The sequence below is a fragment of the Centropristis striata genome, chromosome 6 (assembly GCF_030273125.1).
Source record: "Centropristis striata isolate RG_2023a ecotype Rhode Island chromosome 6, C.striata_1.0, whole genome shotgun sequence".
Taxonomy (NCBI): domain Eukaryota; kingdom Metazoa; phylum Chordata; class Actinopteri; order Perciformes; family Serranidae; genus Centropristis; species Centropristis striata.
This window is the reverse complement of record NC_081522.1, coordinates 19,912,579-19,924,587: the sequence shown is the minus strand read 5'-3', so window position 1 is coordinate 19,924,587 and position 12,009 is coordinate 19,912,579. Positions and strand designations below refer to the sequence as shown.

General features: G+C 36.9%; 1 protein-coding gene across 3 annotated transcripts in view; it reads left to right on the top strand.

Moving 5' to 3' along the window:
* The window catches only part of abcc8 (ATP-binding cassette, sub-family C (CFTR/MRP), member 8), an 84,176-nt gene that overhangs the window by 38,734 nt on the left and 33,433 nt on the right, over positions 1–12,009 (top strand). For all 3 annotated transcript variants that reach the window (XM_059334961.1, XM_059334962.1, XM_059334960.1), the window contains exons 14-18: positions 3,091–3,205; positions 3,447–3,566; positions 4,579–4,651; positions 4,756–4,861; positions 11,625–11,657. In XM_059334961.1, the coding sequence (XP_059190944.1) occupies positions 3,091–3,205; positions 3,447–3,566; positions 4,579–4,651; positions 4,756–4,861; positions 11,625–11,657 (447 nt within the window). The remainder of the gene's footprint in view (positions 1–3,090; positions 3,206–3,446; positions 3,567–4,578; positions 4,652–4,755; positions 4,862–11,624; positions 11,658–12,009) is intronic.

Sequence of the window (12,009 nt, the reverse complement as noted above, 5' to 3'; positions counted from 1 at the left end):
TTTTGAATGTTAATTGTAGAGGAAATGTCTGAAACAGTCACGCAAAAGGAGATGTTAGCTGCAACAACAGAAACACTTCTGACCAACCTGGTCTCTCAGGAATCCGTGAAATAGCAACGGATTTGCTTAACTCAAAATCCGTGGAATAGCCACGGAATCACTCAAATTTCTGTGAAACTGACACGGATTTTGCTACAATGCAAGTTAATGACAGTCATATTTTTCTGGCGAGATCTTCACCACAAAGTGATTATGTACATTCACTGAGTGAATATCTAGAAAATAAAACCTATATTTCTCGCTAGAAATGTAATCAAAATCCATTTTTATGCAGAAACTAAGTCAAAATATAGATTTTTTTCACTAAAAATTAGAGAGCTGTCCGCCATGTTTTTTGTTCTGACCGCCGGGACGTTGAAAGTCACGTGACTTGGAACAAACCAATAGGAAAAAATATCCATGGAATAGCCACGGGATATGACTGTCATTAACTTGCATTGTAGCGAAATTTGAGTGATTCCGAGGCTATTCCACGGATTTTGAGTTAAGCGAATCCGTGGCTATTTCACGGATTCCTGTGAGACCAGGTTGCTTCTGACAATAAACAAGCAACATGATCATCTGACCTTTTCTTGCAGTAGATGGATTAGCTGGATCAGCCTTTGTTCAGGTCTTTTTGTTTCCGTACACTAGACTGTTCTGCCTGTTTATACCTGCAATTACCTTCACAATTAGTTTGTCAGTGAAGACTTGTTGTGATTCAGCAGCTGATGAGATACAGGTCTCTCCCCCTCTGCTGCTGATGCTGCACAAGTCAATCACTTCCCGAGTGTATACTGCTGTGTTTTTTATATTGGTGATCAAGTTGATGGTACACTCCTTGTACTTTTACAGATCTATGGAGGGCAATTAGGAGAATTCATCAACCCCTTTTCCCTAGCTTGCATGCTTATATCTGCAGGGAGGAGTGCTCTACTGCACAACAACTCTTCATCTTTGATCTTGATCCTTGACTTTAAGTAGAAAACAAGTACAATAACTTAGCATTAGCACTTGACAATGACGATTAGCACACAGCAGACTTAATTAGCTTGCGTCAACTTTCAAGGCAAAGCAAGGCAAGGCAAGGCATATTTATTTGTATAGCGCATTTCATACACATAGCAATTCAATGTGCTTCACACAAAAACAATGAAAAAACAAAAATATGCTAACCGTATAACCATACACGCTCTTAAGTCACAGTTTATGTTTAAACCCCGATAGATAGACAAAAGACGGAAAATAGGAATAACATACCATACTGTACTCATTTTCCACATTATAATTCGCCTGTTTTGTGAAAAACAAACTTAAACAAACTTAATTATTAAAAAAAAAAAATCAATGACTCAAAGCAGCTCTGAAGCAGAGCTCTTTTTCTTGAGACTGTACAAGCAATGAGGGCATGTCACTTTGACAGGACAAAATATGTAAAGAGTTGGGGGGATGAAACCGACCTGATGAAAGGACCTTTAGGAGACCAATGAGTACAACATTTGCTGATGTAAGCACCTTATCTGAATGAGAGTGGCTTTTCTTCCTTTCTGTGGAAGCTGCATGTGATCCTTTGAGATGTCTATTCTGGGACTGTGTGATCTGACACACTTTGTCAGACACCAGGAATAAAATAAGGATTCAGTTCATCTTCACACCTCAACAACAGAAAATGTCTTTTTGTAGAGGAACAATAGGCTAGTTAGGAAATGTTATAAAAGCAAAGTCATTGTGCAACTGTAAATATATTTTATTTAGAGCATGACCGATGTGGGATTTTGTAAAACTGATACTGATCCCTATTTTAGATTGGAAAAATGTTCATAATTTATCAATATGAAGGTTGATTTTTCGGGTACGAATGAAAATAGACCATTTTTATTGTGCACCAATGTTTCCACTAATATGAGTGTTCAATATGTATTCAGAAAGCTGCTTTCTCAAACAAATAACTTTACCATTATTTAACAATATTTATACATTATACATACATTACATTACATACATTAGTGCATTGATTCTTGGAGTCAACTCTGACAAGATAAGAATCAGTAAAAATTAAATACATATTAACATTAGTACTGTATGTTTAGTTACCATTTAAATAAAAAAATAATACAAATAAAATGAATAGCTTTATAACACTATTTCTAAATCACCCCAGCATTGTTTTCCCCATTATATGTTTAGTAAAAAAAGATTTTCATAACAGTGTATTTTGTGTGTGATATTGTTATTACTTTGATTGGCCAAATCAATTGTGGTCTAACATCATTAGCACCGGTATTCTATGTGGGCTGATATTTTTCATGTTTCAAAAATCATTTTCATTTCAATCATGATCTTGTGTACTATATAGACATTAGGACAGATTGAGGGAAAATGGAAGGAAATGAGTCCCAGTGTTTGATCTGACATTCAGCACTGATTCAGGTGTTAGACTTAGATGTATCTGTTCTTATTTAAGTAGTGAAGAAGAAGATAAATGATGTAATTCAGAGATGCAGAGACACGTGGGTGTTTGTTGTCAGTGAAGCGTGTAACATAGATTTTCCAATCTGTTTCACTGAATAAAGAATGTGATGCTGTTATCTTGGATGAAAGTGATCTCATTCAGTCTCTACTGTATACCGATTTAGGTAACGCTTTATATTAAGGTCCTTGTAATAACCATTATTTAACAAGTAATAAGGCCCTTGTAAATCCTTACAAAATGCTTATTAACATTATTGTGTGTTTATAAGCTTATATAAGTGTTAATAATGGCATTACAAACACCCATTATGACCCACCCATTATGTCTTTGCCATGCCTTTATTAATCTTATTTTGTTTGCTTATTGATATTAAATTATACTTTATTGCTCATCTATTATAAGTTAACTATAAGTTAACTATGCTTTTTGCAACTACCGGATCTAAAGCGAGAACCTTATTACTTGTTAATTAATGGTTATTAAGGACCTTATTATAAAGCGTTACCCAGATTTATTATACAAATTCATATTATTTGTATCATTAGTGACTTCTCTGTTTCTTTCTGTTTAACCTGCAGTGTTCAGAAGCTCAGTGAGTTTTTCTCTAGCGATGAGATTGGAGACGAACAGGAGCCCAGAGCCATGGTCACCTCTGGCTCCAGCAATCACAACCAAAATAGATACCAGGCTGTGGTAAGCACACGTGCACACATGTTTTTCCGTTTTGGTTGGCTTGATTGAGGCAACAACAAGGCAGACACTGTCTCCTCTAAGCTGTCTCACTTTGCTGTGAATGTTTTCTTCCTCCACCTTATCCTCTCCTATTAATATCACCATTTACCCGTTTGTCCTTTGTGCCGGATGTTATACAACCCTCCTGTAGTCATCCTCTAAACCTTTCCCTTCATCCTCCTCTTCGTCCCGACCCCACCAGCCCCTGAAGGTGGTGAACCGGAAACGCCCCCCGAGGGACGACTGGAACAACTACAGCTCACAGGGGGACAACGAGGGCGACGGACCCTACCAGGATGTGGACCAAGACATCTGTTTCAAGGTGAGAAAAGGGCGCGGCATCCTCCATCAGACGCCACCAGGTCAGAAAGAAAGATTCGATATTTATCAAAATGAATGCGGTGGTGTAGAAGTTAGTCATTTTTTGTTAAAGCTCAGTCATTTCAGATTTCCCTGACTGAGTTGATGGGTGCAAACCCTTTTCTCTGGGTTTTGTTCCAATCAGCTATGTGGCAGTTATGACCTTTACAGGTTTCTTTGCATGAGGAATAATAATGTGGAGTCCCTGCTATGTTGTCCACCTTCAGCTAGTTTTAAATAATCCAAAAATATGTGATAGATTTAATATGTAATGGTAAATTATTCCAATCAAAAGGCAGCCTGAGAACAGATCTGTTTACTCCCCTCTGTTCACACTGCAGGGACACTGCGTGTTAATAAATACACTTACATATGTGGCTGTAAAATAGATGCATTTAAAAGTGAATATGGACCAAAAAGTAATCAATCATATCATACTCATAGTCATGAGTGTGAAACAGATGTTTCAAAATAAAATATTGCAATTGGCACTAAAAGATAAAAGATGGAACTTAGAGGCATAATGAGACACAATATCATTAATATAAATTACATAGCAACAATTCAAGTTAAAAGAAGAACAGTGCTTGGATTTTAGGGCCCAGACATGGTTTACATCTACATAATGTTTTGTAGTGGGCCTATCTCCTGACTGGACTGATTGCATTGAGGTTTCATCATGACAACACAGTCTGGACATCATACATGATATTTTGGATGCATTTTGACAGGACTTTCACTGATGTGTCTGAGTAATTTGCTGTATGGAAATATCTTATTAATATCTGGGAAACTGCAGCAATTTGCCTTGATGGGAGTAAATAGCTCCAGTATTCTTCTTCTCCTGCATGAAATAAATAAGACTGATGCCACATGTACTTCTTATTGCATCACTGCCACTCTGCATCATGTTTACTTGTTAAAGAGTGAGTTATTCTCTGTTTGACTCCTGGATGAATCTCTTCTCTCCTCAGATAACTAGCGGTTATTTCACCTGGACTGACGGACCACCGACACTTTCTGATGTGAACATTAAGATTCCTTTCGGTGAGCGTCAGTCATTGTGATGGACAATCTGTTTCCTCACTTCTGCTGCCCATTTGTTTCTGTCTGACTCTTGCGTGTTGACTTACTGTGTCTTTGCCTCTCAGGTAAGCTGACGATGATTGTGGGCCAGGTGGGTTGTGGGAAATCGTCTCTGTTGCTGGCAGCACTGGGAGAGATGCAGAGAATTTCAGGAACAGTCACCTGGAACAGGTAAGTAACAAGTTCCCTGTTTCCTGTATGTGTCAGTCAATTCTCCATTTTCATCGTTTTTTTGAGTTTGAATGATTGAGTTTCCTGTTGTCTAATCAATCTAAGAGACTACTACAGTATGTAGTTGCAATTTCTAATTAAAATGTAGAAAAATGCAGCAAGCTGATGTGATCAATCAAAGCCTTTAGTTACGTGCACGGAGAGAGTTCTCAGCAATCTCTCCCGACAAAGTAAACTTTTCTTCCTTATATACAGAGTTTCAGTCTTACATGATCAAAAAACAGGAGGAAGTTACATGATGAAGTGATTTAGACTTATTTAAGTGAGTTAGCATACAGGAACCAGACATTGCAAAGTAGTCAGAGAAACTTCAAAGAAACAATAGAAACGTGGATTGGGAACCAGTTTAGATACTTGTCATGCAAAGCAACTTCAGTAAGCTTGTCTGCCCATTTGTCCATGAGACATGATTTAATTCACTGTGCTGTTAATGTGTATTGTTTAAATATCATGAATCTAATACTATTTTTCCACAAGTAAATGATAAATGGAGTGTACTTAACAAAGTTAAAATAATAGTTATAACTGCTAGATGGGAGCAGGAGGATGATGCAAATCATTGTTTGCCCTCAGTATCTGATATTTAATCTCCTCTGCCGAGATAAAATGATGCTCTGTGCATTTAAGGGCTTTTCTTCAATGGAGCTCATCTCATTAACATGACAGTATCTGTCCAGCGGTCGATCCAGTATATCAACAACCTCTCCGTCCATTCACTTACAAAGCAATAAGATTCATGTGCCCTCTGGGAAATCCATGTACTGTATGTTATACAGTTCATTCTTGTAAAGAAATCCAATCCAGAGGTGAAAGGTTAATTCACGGAGGAATTAACCCCCCCCCCCCACCACCACCACCTCAGCCTGTGTGGCACTCTGACTCGTGCTTTTTAGACCTCTCTGGTAATTGGTCTGTCAGGAAGCTTTATTAATGCGTTTTCTTGTAGCAATGAATTCTACGTGCCTGACACGGCAGTGCAATTAGAATCAAAATCAGACCTCTTAACATGACACGGCAATATAACATGAATGGATTTGTGGGTCAGTGAAATCAAGCTGATGTTGCAGCTTTTGTTTTTTATGGCTGATAGAGAGATAGATTGACAATAGAGAATGGCAACGATCATTTCATGCAGTACTGACCCAAAATTAATCAAATGCTCGTAGTGGTTAGCTCTCTTGCCTCACAACAAAACAAAACCCCACCTTTTCAAATGACACCTACACACACCATACCACTCATTTCATTCAAAGTGCTTTTAAAGTTTTAAAGTCATATTTCTATGGAGCTTGAAAGCACTTTGGACAAAAGTGTTAAATCAGTTATTCTGGACCTTTTTGTTTGCTAGTGGCTGTTCAAATCAAAGCAATCTCTACTTCAGGCCTCGAGTAACATGAGGCAAATGTCTCATTTGTGGGCAGTGATATATATTAATATTTTATTAAAGCTTTTCTGAGCTCTTACTTTTGCTCTTTTTACTGAAGAATTCTTGAAAAAGTGATTTTCCTGTACTTTTACTATGAACTGCCAAATCGCAGTGGCCACTCAGATTGATCATGTAACCTTGTTGCATAACCACTGCGCTGAATATATGAAATGTCCTTGTAGTATTTTCCAAAGACGTTCAGTTATCTCCTGCATTACGGTACATTTATGTTTCCTAGATTTAGCTTCACCCTTTATCAGGCAAAGAACTATATTTGGTAACTTCAGGTAATATTTCGAGAAAAAAAGTTGAAAATTTACTAGATTTAAAGTGGCAAATCTACAAGAAAAAAAGCAACTTTTTTCTCACAGATTCACCACCACTTCACCACAAAGTAGATTTGCCCCTTTAATCTCGTAAACTTTTTTCTCAAAATATTATTTTCGAATAATTTTTTAGACATTCTGGCAGTACGTAATATCCTCCAATATTCTCTAGGGTTAAAATAAGGGTTATTACCCTATTAAGGGTTAAAGTGGTGAATCTGCGACTTTTTTAACGCAGATTTGCCACTTTAAATCTCTTAAATCTGCAACTTTTTTTCTTGTAGATTTGCCACTTTAGTCTAGTAAATTTGCAACTTTTTTCTCGAAATATTACCTGAAGTTACCAAATGTAGTTCTTTGCCTGAGTTCTACTTTGCTGTATTTGATACAATGATGGTTAAGTACATTATGTGTCTATAACAGTAATTATTTGTGTGGACTGTTGCATTTAATAATATCTGAGCTTTTAAAAAAAGCAAAAAAGGGCAAAAATCTTTTACTTTATTAATGAATGCACATTAATAGTTTTCAGCGAAAGTTAACCCAGTGCATCTAGGAAATCTGAGCACATTTGAAACAGCTCAGCTGAAACTGAACCCATATTCTACCCAATGCATTCTGGGAGTCATTAGTCTCGATCCCCCACATCTGAGTATCTCGTCACCTCCCCAGGATAGCGCCACGATCAGTCTCCATGTGTCAACAAAGTTCCGTTGCCCATGCCTGATTGTCCCGGTGTCCCTGGCAGCCACACACACATTCACACAGTTCCTCCTGTCCCGATGCCAGGGACGAGCTGGCACCGCCTCTGATATTAGGCTGGATTGAACACCCTGCTGGGGCCCGACCTTCTCACTTATCATATGTCTCAGGGAGAGACTAAGGAGCTGTCACTGAGACTCTGCCTTCCTGAAGCGTTTAGACACATTAAGGGGAGTTTGTCTTTATGTTTCCACCATGTTAGTTGTTGTTATTGTTAAGCCGTGGTCAGATTCGGAGCTATGCATGGATGAAATATTGTATATCTGTGAGGGGCTGTGAGTATGAAAGAGCAGATGCAAATCACTGAGATGAGAAATGCTCATAAAGCAAAGGTAAGAGAGGATGAATGAGTGCATGACTGATCAGGAGAGTGAGAGTGAAAGCTCGTCAGATTTATGAAGACGGCCTCATTGACGTGTTTGATGGTGATTGGTGGCTCTGAGAGTCAGCTGTTCATGTCTTCAGAGCTCACCATGTGTTTATATATTCAACCCATAAAAAGTCTCACTACAAGAGTCATTTTAAAGCTGTTGTGGAGCTTTTGAAGCATCACATAAACCTCCCTAAGCAGACAGAGTTTTCATTGAATTTCTATTTTTCTTGACACTTTAAGGACTTCTTGTCCAAGTTCTCTTAAATGATGATATGGAAGTTGAAAACTATCTTGCCACGGTGAACTGTTTGGTCACCTCCTGCTTCCAAGATCAAGAATAAACTTCATTTTCCAAATGTTAAAGAAGGTTTTTTTGTCAGACAGCTTTGGTTTCTATATAGTTTTACTTCGTTTTTGCTTTTCTCTAAACTTTCGGTCAGCATGTAATATTGCAAGAAATTAAGATAATAAGTACTGCTTTATTTTTTTTTACTTTATAAGTTCTGATTCAATAAAAACTGTAAGAGGATCAAATTACAGGCCATCTTTCCTAGGTGGGGTGACGTGTTTACCGACATCGTATTACACAAATGCAACCTGTCATTTCCACCAGTGGGAACTCCCCCCGACCATCTCCACCACCACCACCCTTCCTCACACACCTGCTCCCTCTTGCTCTAGCTGCCCCTCTGCTCTCCCAGCCCAAATATGGCACAGGGCAGGGAGCGTCTGGGATTTCTCTGTCGTTAAAGTCGATGACTATTTCTATCTTGACCTTGGTAACCAAGTCAAAGCAGTGCAGGTTAGATATCTGGTGTGCAGTAAAGTCAAGAGTCTTAAAACTGGGCGGCACAGGTTGGATAGCGAGGTTGTCACTCCAAACTGAACACTGCAAAAAAAGAAAAGTTGGGTGAACTCAAAATTTCAAGGCAACAAACTTCGATAAAATTTTAAGTTGGACGATTAAACTAAATATTTAAAGGCTAGCTTCAGTTAGCCGCTAGCTTTCGCTAATTTCAGCACTTTCCCGCATTTCACAACAAAGAAATAAGAGTTAGCAGAACTATTGTCCCTTGTTGTGAACTCCAACTTAAAGATATAAGTAAGAACAACTCACAAACTTGTTTTTGAGCAGACAACTGGCTTAATTTGTTGTGCTAACTTACATTATTGCCCTAAATGTCAATAATTTATATTTCCAAGTTTTACTAACTTAAATCATTGTTTTAGGCGAAAAATACAAGGTGGCTTATTTTGCAGTGAACCTGCTGAAGTAATTAATTACAACACATTAACTGGCTGCTCCACACCTTTACTGTAAAGGATTTTGTTTGTGGCTGGTGTTTGGTAATAACAAAACAAGACAACTGAATGAGAAACTAAGAGTTTAAAAAGAATGGTTGTTGACAAATAGGACAGCCATATCTGTCATTATCAGGCGTGGTCATCACTGTGAACATGCACCATTACTCCCCGTCATCATTAGGAGACATAAAGTTTCAAATGGACATTTAAGCTAATTAAAGATAGTTAGAAACTGTTCCTCAGCCTGGCTTTGATGATTAGACTGTAGTGATAGAAACTGTTTTGTATGACTCCCTCAGCTATGAAGCTCTTTTTTCTGCCAATGTCAGGGAAAGAAAACATCCAATCAATCATTTTATTAAGAAAATATATAAAAAATAATGACACGACATAATGAGTTTGTATCTTTTTTGCTGAGATTTGAAAAAAGTTTCTCATTATTTTGTAATGCCAATTCATTATTTTGAAAAAAATTATCATTATTTTCATATATATTTATTTATTTTATTATTTGAGATATAGGAAAAACATTATTTTAAGTTTTTAAATTAAAGTTATATAAAGTTAATTTTTAAATATTTTTAGTAATTTCTTGAGAAAGTTTTACATTATAATGACTTAAAGGATTTTTCTTTTCATCGAAGGAATACATTTTCATTTTATGTTTTCTATTCCTGGCATAATGGGCTTCAATACTGATGAATTATCCTCTAACATGACTGTGATTCCTTAAAGGTGTTGACATGAGGGGAAATAGCCCTCAGTGCTTCAGTCACAGATGAAAGCTGTGAGTTCTCATGATTACCATGTGTTTACGATGGCTGCAGGATAAAGACAATCAGCCGTCCATTCAGGCTTTAGTGTCTTTCAAGTGTCATTAGATGATGAGTGCTGATGAGAAAATTATCTCAAGTGGAGCTTTTATTGTACTTGTTGGAAATTGCTCACTTTAGTCCGGATAAGTGAGGAAATGTTCGTCACTTTACAAGAAATTCAATTTGACATTTGCCATGTTGATTTTTATGTTGTAGTCACCGCATTTTTCAGTTCAGAACTTCTTAAAAAATATACGTTTTTTCACATCCATATTCGTTTTACATATGACACAAAATGCTTTGAGTTAAGTTTCTATACTCTAACCATGCCATTTTCGAAACTGCTTACTACTTCAAACTTCAAAACTAAAAAAATGATATAATTAATATTGCATATTTATTATTATTTTCATATACTTTAATGTATAATAAAATATATGATCTTATGTAGCTTATTAGTCTCTCCTTTGACAATTTTTGATGTTTTGTATTTTAAATGAATAAATTAAAGTTACTGAGCTGAAATCATTGATTTTATAAACTAAAAAAACAAGAAACAAGAAAGTCTACTAGAAAGCATTTTATTTTTATTTTTTCTCAGTAAATTGTATAATTGGCTTCTAAATACAAAAACTTACATTATGTTCAAATATTTGTTTTCAATCGCTGTTGTTTATAGGTTGTCAGAGCAGTGGTCAGTGCTGTCAGTGCTGTTTACATGTGGTTTGGTTACATGTCAGAGCCTCTTAAATGTCAGTCGCAGGTTCACTTCCTAACTGCTGTGATCTTACTGCTGCTGCAGCAACCTTCTGTAAATCAGCCCTCGCTCTGCCCAACGTGATAACAGTCACCTTCTCCGGACGAAAGAGGTGTCAACTTGAAAAACCTAAAAATAACCTGCAGCTTCTACTGAGCATGCAAAGCTCCAAACAGCCACTCACAGCATAATGCATTTTAGTTAGAATCTCATTGTGTGTGTACACTGCAAAAAAGCCAACTTGTATTTTTTGGCCTAAAACAGTGATTTAAGTTGGTAAAACTTGGAAATATAAATTACAGACATTTAGGCGATTAATGTAAGTTAGCACAACAAAGGAAGCCAGCTGTCTGCTCAAAAACAAGTTTCTGATTTGTTGTTACTTACATCTTTAAGTCGGGGTTCAAAACAAGGGACAATAGTTCTGCTAACTCTTATTTCTTTGTTGAGAAATTCGGTCATTAGCGAAAGCTAGCGGCTAACTGATGCTAGCGGCTAATTGATGCTAGCGGCTAATTGATGCTAGCGGCTAACGGATGCTAGCAGCTAACTGATGCTAGCGGCGCTGCTTGTTAGCGTATCAATGCTAACTCAAAATTGTGGTCACAACATTAGCTGACATTTCATAGCGGCGTTACAATCGTGCCAGAGAGTTGAGCAAATATGTAGTTTAATTGTCCAACTTAAAATGTTATCGAAGTTTGTTGCCTTGAAATTTTGAGTGCACCCAGCTTTTCTTTTTTTGCAGTGTATAAGGCTTTTGAATATTAAAAAATGTGTTCATGTTAGTTTTAAGACCTTTTTTAAAAAAATGACAGAACCAGAGTTGATAAATATCTCCTGATGTTTACATCATATTTTCACAGCTTTTTATGAGGAACAATTGTACAGTTATGAGATACACTTCCATTTATATGTTTTTCCTTTTATTTTCTGCAGCCTGCCAAACCTGGAGTCTGAGGGAGATCAAAGGTAAGTCAGAATAAAGACTAAATATGCATGCAAACCTAAACATATATTTGTGCCATCATGTATTTTAAGTTCGATCTTAACAGACAATCAGAAACCTGCATGAAGGTCGGACTAATACTGGAGCCTTGATTACAATACAATACAAACATACATACTGCAGTACATTCGTTTTTTAGAGAGGAAAGTCATTTGATTCAACAAAAGTGGAAACAATAAATCCCTCTCCAACTTTAAATAGAGCTCTGTTGACAGTTCATAATTGTCACTGGATTAGCATTGGATTTCTTGTGGAACTATTGTTTCTATTTGTAACACACATCATCCATGTCACCCGGCAACAGTATGTCAGCCG